The sequence below is a fragment of the Wyeomyia smithii genome, chromosome 1 (genome assembly GCF_029784165.1).
Source record: "Wyeomyia smithii strain HCP4-BCI-WySm-NY-G18 chromosome 1, ASM2978416v1, whole genome shotgun sequence".
In the NCBI taxonomy this organism is placed as follows: domain Eukaryota; kingdom Metazoa; phylum Arthropoda; class Insecta; order Diptera; family Culicidae; genus Wyeomyia; species Wyeomyia smithii.
Genome location: NC_073694.1, coordinates 168344638 through 168361771, shown reverse-complemented (window position 1 = coordinate 168361771; position 17134 = coordinate 168344638). Strand labels below are relative to the sequence as shown.

The window sequence follows — 17134 nt, the reverse complement described above, 5'->3', positions numbered from 1 at the left end:
ATTGACGTGCCTTGAAGCACCGTAGAATAGAGTGTGGATAATGTGATATTGGGAAAGATTATGGGGCTTGAAGACATCCAAGCAAATAGGAACAAAGTCAAATAAAGCATTTTTTATTACACAATTGACAAAAACAAGTTTTAGAATTATCAAATCTACCACTACTCTGGTTAACCTTAAATCCTTACTTATCTAGCTCTAATATATAGGGTATTGATGGTTTAATAAATCTGTTTTGGGTTGTGGAGTTGGGCATTTCCGATATAACGTAAAGAAAGTAAAACATGAAACCATTGTGCCGGGACTCGTGATAGCCGTTTAGTTTCGTTTACCCACTAAATATTGATTACATCGATTTTATTCGTTTGGTGTTATTCGTTTTTCCTAACAGTAATATATTATAGCTTCTACTGTAACGACTAGATGGCCAATTGAACATGAAGTTACCTGTAAGGTACAGTTTATTTTATCATATAATACTTTACGATGTGTAATTTTATTGCACGCTTTTACAATTAGAATAATACATCTGACCAAATATAACCTGGATTAAAAACATATGTTTGCGGAGCATTGCCTTTTACCATGATATGAAAATGTACCTAAATGTTGTGACTAAAATATGTGCAAGACTAACTTTCTGATTATGAATGATTTTATTGTTTTTTTTTTTCAATAAATTTTCAACACATTTCAGCAGGTTATAGGCTCTATTTTGTACCGTTCCATGATCAACGAGCGTTTTCTCTCTCTCTATAACTTACTAGCTTGAATATTATGTGTTGGAGGCGTCGTCCGAGAGAAACCATCCTGAGTTTCCATTGAAAGCTTGTTTTCGGTGGGTCGTTCGATTAAACTAGTTTCGGTCTCAGCTCCGGTAGTTTGTAGTTGGCAAAATGATAGGGTGGTTCCGTGGGGCTAACCGAATCACTGCGATTTTGCGATAATTGATTTAACGGAGCTTGCTGCAGCTGTTGAATAAGGGAGGTGGCCTGTGGGTGCGGCTGAATCTGACTGCTGGTGTTCGTCACGTACGGCAAAATAGCCGTTCGTCCGCGTTTCCTGCGCGGAAGAATTCCCTTGCGGGCCATATAGAATCTAAGGGCGAGAAAAAAATGTTGGTCATCGAGTGTCGACTAGAGAACAAAACATCGGTCATACCTGATTGTCGAGATCGGTATACTGAACATGTCGCTAACCGTCTGGAACGTTTCCCCGCGAGAGACACATTCGGCTGCTTGACGTAAAATAGCTTCGGAACGTCGAATTCGTCGACCCGCAGGTGATGCGTCTGTTGGTGCTTGTCTAGAACTACCGGAGGCAAACGGATTCACGTTGTTGGAACTACCGCTGTCATACTCACAAGTTACGTTGGCCATGGCGAATTCTGCGGGTGAAATGGTTGCTCAGCGATTTTGTTTTTACCCAAAAATCAGTTTTTCTTTTTCAAATTCATTAACGAAAGGATTGGTTTGGTTGAAATCACTTTATTGACTTTCTCTCGATTTTTTTTTGGTGACGAAACGACACTAGATTGGCTCAAATAAAATTATTAAATAAAAATCTGCTCGCACTCTTCATGATTCCGTACAGTTATAATAAGTACCTACTAGTATAGAAAGTTGTGGTGCCGAAACGAAACTTATTCGTACACATTACACATCGTATGAAGATATATCCTATTTTAAAAAGGGTAAAAAATGGTCATTGCAACCGATCGTACTCGTGACTAAAGCGTTTACTAACCTAGAATCGTATAAAGCCCTTGGGAAAATGTTAGTGGTGTTGGTTTTGCAACATTTGACTAGAAATAGAGTCTACTACATCCTATATGAAAGTACGTCGATCTAGCGACACCAAAGTACACATCAGTGTTACCCAAGGTAGTGCTGCTTTGGGAGAAATCAAATCCCACACTCGCAATGAATGTGTTTGTGTATGTGTGTATTGGTGTGGTGTACGTAAACTAATAGAACTAAAATTAAGAGATTTTTTTCATTGATTACATTTATATGTTTTCGAAAAACATAACCTTAACGCTACCGAACTAGATTTTGCTTTGAACCTTTTTTGCGTTCCATTTTCTCAAGGAAGTTTTGCACATCTTCGCTTTCTCGCTCTCTATGGTATTCGAATCTTAGCATCTAAAACTGAAAATATATATTTTTTGTTATTTATAGGGTTCTTAACTTTGTCTTCCCCTAGCGGTTTGCTATCAACAAACCGACTAACTGACTATTTTTCTCTTTGCATTTGTTTGTATAAAATGAATATATAAATATGTATATTGGTTTCCGGTGCCGTTTTCTTCGATTCGGAAGTGGTTCCGCACACTCTATCACTATGGCGAATGTAACGCTAGTACTACTGTGTTGGCTCGTCGCTCAGATGTTGCGCCTGTTCAGTCAGTTCTTTGATGATGCGCTTCTTCTCGGCGGCTTCCTTCAGCTGCCGGGGCATTGGGTAGGCGGACTTGATGTCCCACCGTTTCATCCAGTTGCGGAGCGTCTTGCGAGGAACTTTGTGGATTTGTGAGGCTCTGTGTGCGCATGCATCCGGGACGGAAAACAATGCAAAAATCGAATGAAAAGAAAATGCGGAAAGAAATAATAGGTAAGGTTAACAAAGTAACGAAATTATGAGAGCTTTTGTTAAGTACTAAATAACATACGGTATGAAAATGGGAACTTAAACAGTAATGTAATCAAGACTCGTTTCTTCAAATTTTACATTCATCTGAATCATGAATAATGAATTATGACTTATGGACTTGACCACAATTCAGGATAGCGATTGTTATCAGACAAAATGTAAAATCAAGCTAAAGTATAAGTGTTCACTATTGTAAAAAGAAGAAAAACCTCAGGAGAGCTGTTGAGCAAAATGTTCAAATTACACGCTTGAAATATAATTTTGGGTTCGACAAAATAAAGTGTCGAGCGACCGCGGCAAAACGTAATTTCGATGGTTTCTAGTTTTATTCTTCATATTTCCGCCTGATTTTTTCGTCATTAAACCTCGCGGTTTTTGAAAATATTATAAGTATTACAAACTTTCGGTTCGTTGCATTAGTAGCAGTTTTGCGGATCTCCGTTAACGTTAAGTAAAGTAACTGCAATTACAGAGCAGCCAAACATAGAAGGAACTTTCAACTATTTCCCGTACCAATAAATATCCCTCATATTGGTATGAGCTCATAGAGTATTGTGAATCTATGGCCTTCAAAGTTGTACACAAGAATAAGCTCCATTTTTATTATGAGACTTTTAGGAATTTTGCTTCTATGAGGCAGAGAGAACAAATAGAAGAGCAAAACACAGATTTCCAGAATCAGACCAGACATTAAAACTAAACCGATGGATGAAAACATAGAAACAATAATCAGAACGAATCAAACCGAATCAGAACGTACTGAAATGTTTAAGAAATACGATCCCTTACGAACCACATCATTTCGATAACCGCACATACCTGTATATGCTCTCGCCCGCCTTGACGTCCATCAGGGCCGACCACAAGGCATCCGTATTGTACGACCGGGGCTGGTTACCCCGTGGATTTCTCAGTACGAAGGCCGACGGTGGAATTGCGATCCCATTCGATACGGAGCCTTTGCTCGCGCCACCATCGCGGGTCAATCGACTCAGCAGTCTACCACCTCGTCCACCAGATTGGCGGCTGTAGCGGCGCGGCGTAAGCAGGGCTCCTCCAGGTCCACCGTTTGTTCGCATCGATCCTTTGGTAGCAGCGGATGGCACACGTGTGATGCTGGTTTCGGAATTGCCGAATGGAAGTAACGGCGGAGGATTATAGTTCAGCTCATCACCATCGCTCTCGCCATTTGTCAGTGAGTTCTCATCTGGCAGAATCTGTATATCGAACTCATCATCGTAGTCATCGTCCTGATAGCTTCCCATCGCACTGACGCTGAGCTGGGGAAAGTTGGGTGAACAAATGATGTTTTCGTAGCCATCGGTGGAAGGTTCGCTACCACCTTCTTCAAGCGATATATCCGGATTACTGGCTGTGCTGGTACCGCCGCCATCTCTCTTTGGTTTCACGTAGATATCCATCGTATTTCGATTGTACACTAAAGAAGAGGGAAGACCGGGTACACCGGAATCAGTCCCACCGTCAACACTTAAGCCACAACCACCACCACCACCATCACCATCGTCACCACCGTTACCACCGACACCGTAGGGCGCGAAAAAGTGCTGTCGTGACGCGGATTGCCTAGTAATTCTTTGCTCTCGTGGTTGATCTTTCTCCTGCTTTGGTTTATATTGTTGTTGTTTATAGTTTTCAAAGAGATTTTCGTTCGATTTCACCCGGATTGAGCCACGCGTTAGTATCGACAGCAACGATGACGACGGCGGAGGAGGAGGAGGCGAAGAGGGGGAGGATGACGACAGGGAGGTCACTTGTTTCGTCTGAGATGTTCGTTTGGAATTAGTGCGATAGCTAGTACACTCAATGCTGTTGTCGTCCGTGACGGTGATCGTGCATTCATTGTTACTATTACTTGTCCGACTGCTGGGACGCTCTTGCGTTCGCTCGTCGAGCGGCCCGAGACGCTCCTGGTCTACATCTTCGATGTAATCGTCAATGTCTTCATCTTCGATGGCATCGTCGTCCTCTATTGGGAGGCAGAACAGGGCGAGAGAAAGAAAGAAGGGCACAATAGTTAGACAACCGCGCGTCCGAGATTTAGTGTGTTTGGCCTATTTTGAACTGTTATTGTTGCCAACAGGGAAACAAGCTATACAACTTCCTACCAACCGCACGCTCGTCGTCATCGTGGCGTTACTATAAGCGAATTCGTGCCCGCAGATTATCATGTGAGTTAATACCGAAGGAAATTTTATTTTAGAATCGATTCACGAGTTCCTCTTTTATCTAGGCTGTATCGAGTAATACTGTTGCCTAACTGATGTAAACAGGGGCTTTATTTTGTGTGCAGACGATTGGTTCCGAAATAATCTAATTATTCTACACAGTTTGTTGCGTTTCTGATAAATTCGGAAACGATCGTCTGATACAAGCTTGGGTCAGTTATTTTATGATTTAGTTTGTCGGTCATTGTCCGGTTTTGGGTACAAATACCTAAGATAATCACTAACCTGCTTGGTTTTTGTCGTTTCCTTCCATTTCCACATCATCTTCATCGTCACCTTTATCTGCGTCTTCATCTACAATGAATCAAAAAAATAATCTAATTCCTATGTATGGTTCTAACCGAACTATCGCTACCTATGATCAGATCTTCCGTTTTGATGCACATTTCATTTCCGCTGCCTCCGTTGTCGCTATCATCGCCGCTCTGCTGAAGACTGCTTTGTGGCTCCTGCTCTTGCAGTTGCTGCTGACTAGATGCCTTTGCGGGCGTCGACGATGCTACCGGTTGCAGGCTGAGACTGTGCAGGAAATTACCACCTGTTTTGGTACCACTGAGTGCACTATTCTGCTGTGATTTTCCGTGCTCTACACGTTGAGGACCTGCAACGACTAAGCGTCATCTAATGTAATTTTATTTTCGTGATCAATGTACTCACTGCTGCCTCTTTGGCCACATGGATTCGACGAACTGTTCGGATGACTCACGGTACCAACCGGCACCGTACTACCACTATTACTACTGCTGCCAATACCACCGGCCCCGCTGCTGGGGCTGTTGATGTGATTGAGATTAAGTGCCGCGTCCGAGCCGCACAGTCCGCGAATTTTTAGAATTTCGGCGCACTTCATCAGATCTGGCAGGCCGGCCTGAGATACGTTCACTTCTCCTTTGTACATGAAATCGACCAACGCCTGGATGGCCCAAAGTTTGATCTCCCGCGGCAGGATGATGATCGGGTGCTTGCACGGATTTTCGCCCAGCAGATTTTCGAAGAAGGTCGAACAAGCGGCCAGCACCAGCCGGTGGCAGTGCACTTGGTGACCCTCGCAGGCCAGCGTCACGTCCACAAATCGTTGGCCAGCCAACAGCTGCAAGAAGAAAAAAGAAAGATGGTTAGATGTGGTCTGTACTAATTGGTGTAAAAAATTTGAAAATTGGAGTTCAATCAAATTATGTTTCACGCTACACTGGTTAACAAAATCGGAAAAAATGATGTCCCGTAGCTCAAAATAGTTATCCTAGATGAATATATCTTTTTAACCATTTCTGTGAATTTTGATGCCCTAAATGTATGCAGAAGTACAAAATAATTGCTTGCCGGGCTCGCCGCTTCTAAGTTGGCCAATGGGAAAACTTATTTAAGTCTCTGAAAAAGTTATCTTCAGTTGGGACAGTTCAGTAGAGTCATTCGATCACAATTGACTGCCAACTGAAACATGGACACAACTGGTTGGCGTAACCTGGGCAATCTTGTTATCCGACAGTAGCTAAGAGATTGGTGCGTCAGATCTTCGTGTCAGGAGCTGCTGACCATCGTCCTGGTGTCAGTGTGGGACGCTAAACGGAGCCGACACGATTGTCTTGCGGCGAGACAGGGGGTTAGGGAAGGCCCAACAAGCCGCCCGCAAAACACTAAACGTTGCAAATATCGAAGAATTAAATACGGATCGAAAAATCGGCAAAGACCTTGGCGAACTGCAGAGCGTTGTGCTTTCACGGCTGCGACAGGACCATATATATTGCATCCAATCTACGCAATTTCGAAATCTTAGCGCTGCAAGAACTTTGCTAGTTGGGATAGAATGTACGGAAAAGCAGACATCGAGAGGCTACCTTTAACTAAAGCTGTGGCACCCGATCAGCGCGAGGATGTGTTTTTTGAGAATTTACTTTTTTGAGAATTTACTACTCGGTTCATTTACTACAGCATCATCAACGTGCACTGCTCACACGAAAGAAGACTCAACGACGAGGAAGAAGCGCAGTTGGAGCAGATGTGTGATAGCTGTCTGAAACGGGATTATGATATCGTCATCGGTGATATGAATGTTCAAGTAGGACGGGAGGCGATATACAGGCAGGTGATCGGGCCGAAACACACTTACTTTTACTCACTTTTATGGCGACAGATCGTTGAGATCCTATGCCGAATCCAAAATACGCCTCCACAAAACTCGGTCTTGGGCTGCTCCTTCCCAGTCTCCCCTTACTTCCGCTGCTTTGGCATCCTCGTCGACAGCACACATCCAACGCGTGCGAGATCTGCCTCGAAGTTGTCGGCCTCTATCCGGTTCTTTGCTAAATATAATCTTTGCTGGTGGCTCCTCCGTCATCCGTGCGTGTCCGTAGAGCACCACTGGGAGGATCAGAGTCCTATAGAGCGCGAATTTCTCACGATAGGCTACGGGACCTAAGCTGGCTACGCAATATGTAATAAGCCCTATTCGCTGCCACAATCCGTCGCTTCCCCTCGGTGCTCACCTCGTTGTCACATGTCACAAATTCGTCGACTACTTCAAAGCATCCCCATCCATCTCCACAGCAGCACCAACAGACGCAGAACTACCACGCTCTCTGCCAGCCATCAAGTAGTTCATTTCGGCAGTGTTTATGGTGAGTCCAATTCTAAAGGCTTTTCTTCTAACAGACGTGTAGGCCTCCTCAACCGCTCTACGGTTAACACCAATTATATCAACGTCGTCCGCGAAGCCCAGAAGCATGTGAGACTTCGTGATGATGGTGCCGGTCCTCTGCACACCTGTCCTTCGTCTTGCATCTTCTGAATCTATGTTGAACAGCAAGTTAGAGAGCCCGTCACCTCGCCACAAACGCGTCCGAAAATTCGCTCGCTGTCTTGACGCTTAATGTGAAACCGTCAAGCAGCGCACGTAACAGTGTAATTAGTTTTGTTGGGACACCTTGTATAATTTACCGCAGCTCGTTGGGTTTCACTGTATCGTACGCCCCCTTCAAGTCTATTAACAGATGGTGTGTCTGCAAAATGTGTTCTCGAAGCTCGTCGAGGATCTGTCTCAAGGTGAACATCTGGTCCGTTGTAGATCGTCTCGCTCGAAAACCGCATTGGATTTCTATCCTGTTTCCCTCGACGACTCTTCTACCTTCCTCGCCGTTCAACATCACTTCAAAATGTTGCTTCCAACCAGGCTTGTAAACGGTCAACATTTTCATTTGATTCCGATTCCTTAGCATGCGTCACAGTAGGCTTTCGCTCGTAAATGTAGAACAACCATCGTCGCTCACAGAAAGAATCACTAAAATCAAAACATCCCCCTCCGACAGCTTAATTGGTATCCTGCGTTTGAGCTCTAACTATCTGGGTCACTTTACTGAAGACCAGCTGAGAGATAATGAATTTTATCCTGCACACGAACAAATTACATTTGAAGTCGACTTATTCCGTCCATGTTAACTGGGCGACTTTCAATAATTCCTCATAATTCCAAAATTTTCTCAAAATTTCGATCCAGAGTATGTGTTAGCATCCAGTATCATCGGATAGCACAAATTTTAAGAAAAATGAAACCTACGCTAAACAATAGCGACGACTGGCAGCTTTTGGTCAATGATTGCCACTCTTTTTATGGTAAAATTGTAGGTGTATAGACAGAAGTGGTTGAGAACCAGAGAACTTACATCTTCAAAATGTTTATCACCTTTTTTACTATAATGAAAATCATGTCGCTTTAAATGGTATCCACAGTTTTGACATCGATTTCGAAATGACTGAAATATGAAATTTTGAAATCAAACACCGGTTTGTGACGATTTTTTTGTCACTTCGAATTTTGTTTTCTGGTAGCATAACCACTTTTATAAACCAGAAATTTATATATGGTAATCTAATACCTGACATTTTTGAAATGAACAAAACCCACACCATCAAAGCATGTACTAAATGGATTTCTCCAGGAAACTTCTGGTAAAAATCAATCCACAACAGCAAGAACAAGAAACCGTGCCAATGACCAGGGAAGTCTAAAACAGGAAGTTGTAAGACTTCCTACGACTCGTGCTAATAAAACAAACTCGGTTCCCTTCCTCTTCGATTAATACACATGTGTACTATAGCTGTGAACTTATTTTATCGCGGAGAGCTGGCCGGAAAGACACGCTTCTCCATTTAGCAACCGATATGTCACGTACTAACGCCCTCGCTAAGCAAACCAAAGGGTATATAGAGTGCCGATTACAGGTCTATCCTTTACGAAATCCACAATAAGGCCTCCCTTCGGGTATCAGTTTGAGGTACTGTGTGTCTGTGTGTGCGCTTGTGTATAATGTCACACTCGGAGGTATACGATAAGTGATGCTTCATTTCTAGACCAACTTGAATGATGGAGCTTCGCATAGCCATGATGGCCACTAGCGCACGTGTGGGATGTTCTTAGGTGACACGTACAAAACGTAAACATAGGACGGCAATACGCTTAGGATGGATTCTACTTAACACTTGTAAATTGTGCACGTTAATGTATCAATTAAAAAAAACAAGGTCACATCGATATTTGTGTAACGTTTTTTCTGCAAGTGTTTCAATCCGTGCTAATAAACCTAATAATTTCATTTAAGACTGCATCAAAATAATCTATTAGACGGAAATGTAATACCCAGTGGAAGTTTCCCGCGACCCTCACGCTAGAGCTCATAAGCATTATCAGCCCATACCAGATACCCACGAATACAGACCCGTTTTTCCTACACCCATCATAATGCGACGATTTGTATACACGTAAGTCACCATCCTCGGTGAATGTTCAACACAATCACACCGATCGTTTGTCCCTCAACGCCCTCAAGCTGAACCTGACTATCATCGCATCTTCGTCACCGACATCATCATCATCAACATCAAGATTGTCATCACGACCCTCAGTTTGCTACACAACTGCGCTCGGCCAACACGTAAAAAAACCGGAGCTGCCACAGTGATGCTAACTAGCGGGCTACAGCAACACCGCATCATCCCCTTCCGCCACAGCCGAAACCCCTTCTAATTCGTTTCATTGATGCGGAGGGCAAATCTTCTCGCTATCGAAGACCGCCACCGCTGCTGCCGCGTGCGCCGCTGCACCAGTATGGCCCACATACAGCACGAACCCTCGGAAACAGCCACGTTTAGGGGGCAGTGTTGCCAACCCCAACATTTACTTTCGATTCAGTGATTTATTGATATGATTTAATTAAATTTTTGTAAATGCTGATTTTTTTGTGTTTGTTGAACCAGTATTCAGGTACAGTACACAATCGCCGGAAGACTTCTTCCATTTGGTGATAAATTTGACATTTTGAACAACTGCTTGAATGAACGATAGATCACAGAATAACCCGAAACGAATGACCGTTTTTCGGGTCAAAGTCCCTTTGAAATCAGTAAATCAAACTGGACAATTATTCATTGATTTATCATTTCACTGATTTTTTTGATGGTTCAATCATGCAACCACAGGGTGTCTAGCACCAGGAAAAAGTAAGGGAGCACCTTGCAGTAATAAATATATTCGTAGCAGTTTCTAGGTATTGACTTGGTAATCATATGACAACATACGATTCAATTGCTCGCCAAAAAGGCATGAAAATATTTATAAATTGAATTGCTCTATCTTAAAAGTACGCGACTCTTCATGACTAACTAACTAAGCATGTGCACGTGAAATGACGATCGCAATAATAATAATTTAGTGGTCCGCAGAAAATCCGCGTTCATCCGGAGACTCGCAGATTTTATCGCAGGCCCGTAGACTTAGACCTTGGTGAACTAATGAGGTGTATAGACCATTTTACGTGACGTCCCAACTCAATCATGAACGAACAGGAAGCGCTGAATCACTGACATAACGCACGTAAAAGCAACATCAGCAGATTCCGTGACACTTGTCAGTCAGTTCGTAAAATGGTCTATTGGATAAAATATTTTCTGCTTTATGGACCGATAGGTCTTAGCTATAAACTCCTCACCTGAGAGTGTATCGGGTACTATTCACCATAACACTTCTTACCAGTGTTTGATATGTCTGTTAGTTGCGGGTGTTGCTTCGTTTTTGGTCCTTGGTTTGTTTTCTTCAAAAATCACCTATCAGTATTTCTCGGGCGTCTGATGTTTATAAATTGTAAAAAAATAATTACGAAATTTACAACTATTTTCGTAAAAATGTTATATCTCGAGATTGGCCCGGGTAATAAGTGTTTCTTACGTAAAATTTTTCGAGAAATACGATGAAATTATCAAATTAAAAATGAAAATGGCTACATTTCTCGCGTAGTTTTTCAAAAGGACCTATCTAACATTTCAAAAGGACCTATCTAACATTGAGAGACTCTCTTTGTTTACTTTCTCTTTGATCAATAACTATGTTATATTTTCCATATTTCATAACACTTAATGCATAGTAAGCAAGACAGTATTACAATCTCTCGATTAAGGGGAAGAAAGCTTGTAAAATATTTAAAATGACGACGTAATTAACGAAACAAAGTGAGAGAGGAGATAATCTCTCATTGTTACTTAGGTCCTGTTGAAAAATTACGCGTGATTTGTCGAAAAACGCAAATTTGGTTTCTTAGTACAAAGATAATCTACCTGGCAACACTTCCTGCCAAAAAAAAATATTTTTTCCTAGATTCCTATAGAGATAAGTGACTTTTCACCTACGCACACTAGTAAACGTGTAAACCCGTGTAAAGTTGCTCTTGTTTCCTCCAAACTGTAAATCATCGCATCTCGTTGCTTCGACTTTTATCACTTTTTACCATTTTTGGTCGATTTTGTTCAGCAGCTTCTTCCGATTTCCGATCACGAATGAAAACATTTATTCAGAAACAAGTTTAAAACACATAGTGAGTGTTCAACTGAATATTTGTCCAGCTACTAAAAACATAGCATTGCAAACAAAACAGCTATTTGTAAATACTTTCCTCAACTAATGGCACTAACACATTCGTACGTAAAAAGGTCTATAGACCAGGGAGAATCTATCCAGAGGGGATTCACTGCTGTCAAATTTCATATATGTGTGCGTTATCGCAGATCAACTTTGGTCCATGACGTTTGTTGGTCCGCGATGTTTGTAACTAGGAACAATAATGGGGGAAAAAGTCACTACACAACAAATTCATTAAAGTTTTTCGCGGTTCTCGAGTTTTGATAAAAAAATGTTCCAATTCTATAATATTTCGCACCGATCAATTTCATGACCAAACAGAACAAAAACCAAAACAAACGCCATGTTGCCGAATATGGTGGTTACATGATGTTTGACAGATAGATCCCCCCTGAATCTATCTGTTAAATATCGTGTAACCGTAACCAACATATTTGGCAACAAGGCGTCCGGTTGTTTTGGTTTTTGTCGTTTTGATCGAAGCTAAATTTAGTAGAATTGTAACGTTCTTTTCTAATAAAACTCGAGAAATCGCGAAAAACTTTTATTATTAATGCGTTGCGTAGTGAAATTTTGTGGCAGCAACCTGTATTTGGCTAAAAGTGATGAAGTTTCATTGCCACACAGGTAATCTATCAAACGTCATGGACCAACAAACTTCATGGTCCAGAATTGATAACGCACACATATATGCATGTGACAGCAGTAAATCCCCCCTGCTATAGACAATTTTACGAACTGACAGGTGACACGGATCCTGCTGATATTGATGCTGCTTTTACGTGCGTTATGTCCAGGGGGATGGCAACATGCTATCCCCTTCTATGTTGAATGAGTGAAGAGTCTTCCCGACTAAAGTGATAAGTATATGGAACTTTTGCTGGGCGCCTGCCTCTGGGCTTTATTTTTAAATAAAGCCCCGATATGTTGCCTACTGTCAAACGAGTAGAGTTCAGATAGGGCTGCCATCCTCTTGGTTATGTCAGCGGTTCCGAGCTTTCTGTCAAAATTTCATTCATGAATTGAGTGCAGAAACGTTACGTAAAATGGTCTATAACTTTGTTTTCTTTAAGAATAACCTATCAGCCCCTATCAGTATTTTTCGGACGTCTTACCACAGACAAACAGACGTACCAAGAAATTTATTTTCGTGGATCAAAATAGCGGTCGATTCAAATGAGATTCAGTTTAGCGGAATACTCCCGTCGCAGCGGTGGTGGCGCTGATGTGCTTTTTCCTTTAAAATCAGTTGACGCACACCGTGCTGCCAAAACAGTAGAAAGGCTGCAAATTACGTACAAGTGAGTAGGAACCATAATTTTCTTAGAATTTTGTTCGGAGTGGCACGTCTGTTTGTCTGTTTTTTAACAAGCAACACTCGCATCGAAAACAAAGAGAGAATAGGCGTGATCGGTTTCTGGTGCTGAATTGTATTCGCGCGTATGGCTCGTATAGGCCCGCAGATCTGACGAAAACGATACTCATTGTTCGACTCAGTCACATACTACGGTGATAAAACCCTGCCTTTCCGTCGCAGTCGTGGAAATGCAAAGGTGAACTTGGTCTCCGACAACAGCGACTGTTACACCTCCTTTCTTACAACATCGTTTCCTACCCTAACGACGTGGCCGGCGCACAGAATGTATGGGAACGAGGAACAAAAAGTAAAACAGCCATTCTAGTACTTGTTTTCAATTGGTGTATCACAAAATATGTTTACTATCGATGAAAGCTACTATTTGCATAATTGGCGGATATCAAATACGTAATCGCAAAAATGTCTCAAACGCCATTTTTTGTACAGAAGCATAAAATGATAATTTTTCAAGAATATTATCCATTTCGAGATAACAGGCTTGAAAAGCATATTCAAATAATTTTTGAGCGATAAAATAGTGACCTAAACGCCATCACATTTAGTATTCATTATTGTTTTCATTTATTTCCTTTTTAATAATGTTTATATCCGGTTTACTGCTGCAAATCATTTAGACATCATTAATCCAGGAATCTTTTATGTGTTTTACACATATACCTGAAAATAAGGGTCAGATGTACGATAAATGACTAACTCTTGGTTTTAGAGGTATCATTCGAAAACGCGAATTCCGGTTGAAAGAGCAAACTTGAGCAATGGCAATCACTTCCAAAGTTTGAAGGATAATCCAAATAAGGGCAAAAAGTGAAATTCGGAGAAGTGATTCGGGGTACTTTTTTGACGATCGATCTTAAATCAAAGTGTCTTTTTTCTCTAAGCATAAAGAAGCATGACCAAGAAGCCTTTAACAACCAAACGCGCTACGTTATGTCTCAATAGTAACATTTAAAATGTAGTAGTTACATGTCTCTACCGTTGCCATTTGGGTTTTAACTTGAAAAGATATAGAGTAAATTGAAAAATTGATTTGAAAACTAAGAAATTTTTTGAAAAATAACGTGTCTCTTGGATAGTTGAAACCACTTCACAGTAGATGCGTTTCATAATCGTATGGGTGAACTTACGAGGTTGATAATATCATTACAGTATGTCTCAAACATGTAAAAAACATATCAGCATATAGAGTTGGTTCAATGAGAAATCCACTTTTTTGATTTTTGTCCATGGTACGTTGCACTGTGCGGCGCCGTTATCGATCCATACAAAGTGGTAAAGTGGTAAAAAGCAAGATATTCATCAAATATTCATCGCAAAAGATAGTTACTTATTACCCTAATTCACAGCTTATGATTAAAATTGATTTGATTACATTAGTAAATACAGGTTACGCTCAAACTGAAAAAAAGAATGATTTTAGCTTTTCACCATTCGTGTGAATTTTTGTGCCCCTATTAGGAATAACTTTTTCAGAAACTTAAATGATTTTTCCCGTAAGCGAGAAGCAACGAACCCGGCGAACAATTACTATGCGGCCTTCTGACGCACTTCTGCATACCAAAATTCGTAGGAATAGTTAAAAAACTCTAATCATTTTGGAACCGCTTTTTTTCGCTTGGGGGTAATTTTCTTTTCGCTTTTATCGACCAGTGTTATTATTGTTGGTTATTCTAAATAAACTTTGTTAAACTTTTGCAATGTAGTAAATCGCGATAACTTTTTTAGGATTAGAGATAGGTTTATTCTGTCTTCGGTAAAGTTATTTCCCATAAAATTTTCAATCTTTTATCGGCATTAAACTTAATATGGCTTAATGTACGGTAACTACTTCAAACGATTAATCTCTGAAATGTTTCATAATATCAATATGTATTTTGGATTAATATAAAATATGTAATTCATGCTTAGGGTCCTGAATTGCTATAAAAAAATCTGGTTCATAGTTTGAACTAAAATCAGTTGAAATAAAGTAAATAACACTGAAAATAAAATAAAATATCTTGAAAAAAAAAAACAGATAAAAAGCGAAAACACGTCATTGTCTCTAACCCTTTTTTCAGATTTGTAAATTCTTGGTAAAATTTCATCCTCAGTTTCAATCACGAATACCATGCCCGTACCATTTTGCGTAATCATAAAAAGCATGACAAAAAAATCACAACCGATTGTGCGTCTTGCAGTCTAGCAGCACTGACATTGTTGGCAGGCATCGTGCTTGCTCTCTTCCCACCCGCTCTGCTTCTACCCAGGACAGCATACGGCACTATTATCATTCGATGTGGTGCCATATGCGAAGGGACTTATTGGCTCACGGGATAACACGGAGCGAGAGACAACCGAACGGCTCTGCGGAGGGTATTTAAATCTTTGGGACCCTTCTTTCCTACATTTTCGTGCGCCCTATGTCGTTGTGTAATACAATCGGAACGGGAACCCCTACAAACAAACGAAACTCTTAACTAGTACACTTTGTGTTTGTGTGCATTCTTTCGTCCACAACTGTAGCTGATAAGGGGTGCACGGTGTAGAACGATCAGAATGAGGTACCCTTCGCTGCTTGCACAGAATCACTAGCACGATTCCATCCACAGAGATTTTCTATAGAGTTTTTAGTGAACTTACCTGTGGAAACGCTGCCCCAATGCTGCCAAGGTGACTGTTCCATCGTACGCAAAATTGCTGGGACTGTCCGGAACTCATCGTCGTCGTCTTGTATCTTCCTAAGCACTAATCTGCTTTCCAAAAGCGAACTACCTTGAGCTACTTGAGACTCTTGAAGGACAACTTTGGTTTTGATTCGTGTGTTGCGTATACTTGCTCGCTCACATCGACACTAGAAGCAAAAAAATAATAACAATACAGATACACGGCACAGGTTCCGATTAGTCACGAGGGCTCTTCTCGCCCCTGTGGTCAACGAGTTAATACATGCAAGCGAACAAAAAATCGATATCTTCCCACTCCCCGCTCAGTCGCTTCCACCTTACACCCACTGCGCTACAGGGCGATTATTGCTGATGGGTTGAATCGATGAAGGACCCTATACAACTGCAATCGTTCTCCCCCTATCGTCTCTAACCTATAACCGAATTACACTTTTGTGACGATACTGTCATAGTACAGCGCATAAGTACAGCAGGCAACACAACACCGCTATCGCTGTTCTTCGCTCGGCATGAGGTCAAACGAGCACCCGAAAGTTCAAAGATCCCTTGGCACATCGCCCTCTACTCTATACACGATGTAGTGTTTTTCGAGGTGGAGGCGATTGCGAAACGAGCACACAAAATTATCGATTTTTGTATCGCCTCCATTCAATTACTTCCCCCCAGGGGGAAGAGCGAAGCATATTGGGACTCACGTTGTCTACGGGCAACTTCCAGAACCAAAATGTCTGTAGAAGCTTTTTGATTTTTGGTTGGTCCCGTTTACTAATGCTGCCCGTCAAACGCCTGTTCTAAGTCCGGGTCAGCAACAGCAACAGTGGAAGAACAAAATCCGCGCGGACGCCGCGACGCCATTTTCGTGTGTTAGAAAAAACGATAGTGCATTGATTTTCCTCCCAATAAGCGCACAGAAAAACAACACGCCGTCTCGAAGAGGATTCGAGGATTGACTATTTGAGGTCACAACTTTTGTTTCACACAACAGCAGGTTTTGCTTCGGGATTAGCACGGCACACACAATTTCTATTGCACAATAGTACGGATTCACTTGGCTGTTGTTGCTTCCGACGGAAGGGACTAGATACTAGTGACTTTCTGGGGTAAACAATCTACACACACATATGCAGCAGAGCGAGCAGCATACGCAATGAACGAGTGTTTCCAGTTTCCGCACCCGACCGACTCAACCGAGTCCCGCTAGTTCTGGTCTGCTATTGATTGAAGTCGCCGCGCTGTGTTGCTGTTGCTTTTGCCCTACCGTCCGTCGTCGCAGATGTGCTGTTCTACTGATGCT

The 17134-nt window shown here is 41.7% G+C and overlaps 1 protein-coding gene across 1 annotated transcript; it reads right to left on the bottom strand.

Annotated features, from left to right (window-relative positions):
• Positions 1-1471: 1471 nt before the first annotated feature.
• On the bottom strand, positions 1472-16914 carry LOC129716779 (uncharacterized). Its single transcript, XM_055666617.1, has 7 exons — positions 16536-16914; positions 15797-16007; positions 5556-5988; positions 5254-5499; positions 5124-5192; positions 3472-4639; positions 1472-2539 (listed from the first exon to the last, which is right to left on the bottom strand). Exons 2-7 carry the CDS (start codon positions 15872-15874, stop codon positions 2365-2367), a joined length of 2169 nt encoding a protein of 722 aa, XP_055522592.1. The 5' UTR covers positions 15875-16007; positions 16536-16914; the 3' UTR covers positions 1472-2364.
• Positions 16915-17134: the final 220 nt, after the last annotated feature.

Bases quoted from the DNA above. Each gene is read 5' to 3' on its own strand.
- LOC129716779 (XM_055666617.1), bottom strand. From the start codon at position 15,874: ATGAGTTCCGGACAGTCCCAGCAATTTTGCGTACGATGGAACAGTCAC. The intron at 5,989-15,796 runs GTAAGTTCACTA...TTCTTCTTGCAG, and splicing joins TTGGGGCAGCGTTTCCACAG to CTGTTGGCTGGCCAACGATT. The intron at 5,500-5,555 runs GTGAGTACATTG...TAGTCGTTGCAG, and splicing joins ATGTGGCCAAAGAGGCAGCA to GTCCTCAACGTGTAGAGCAC.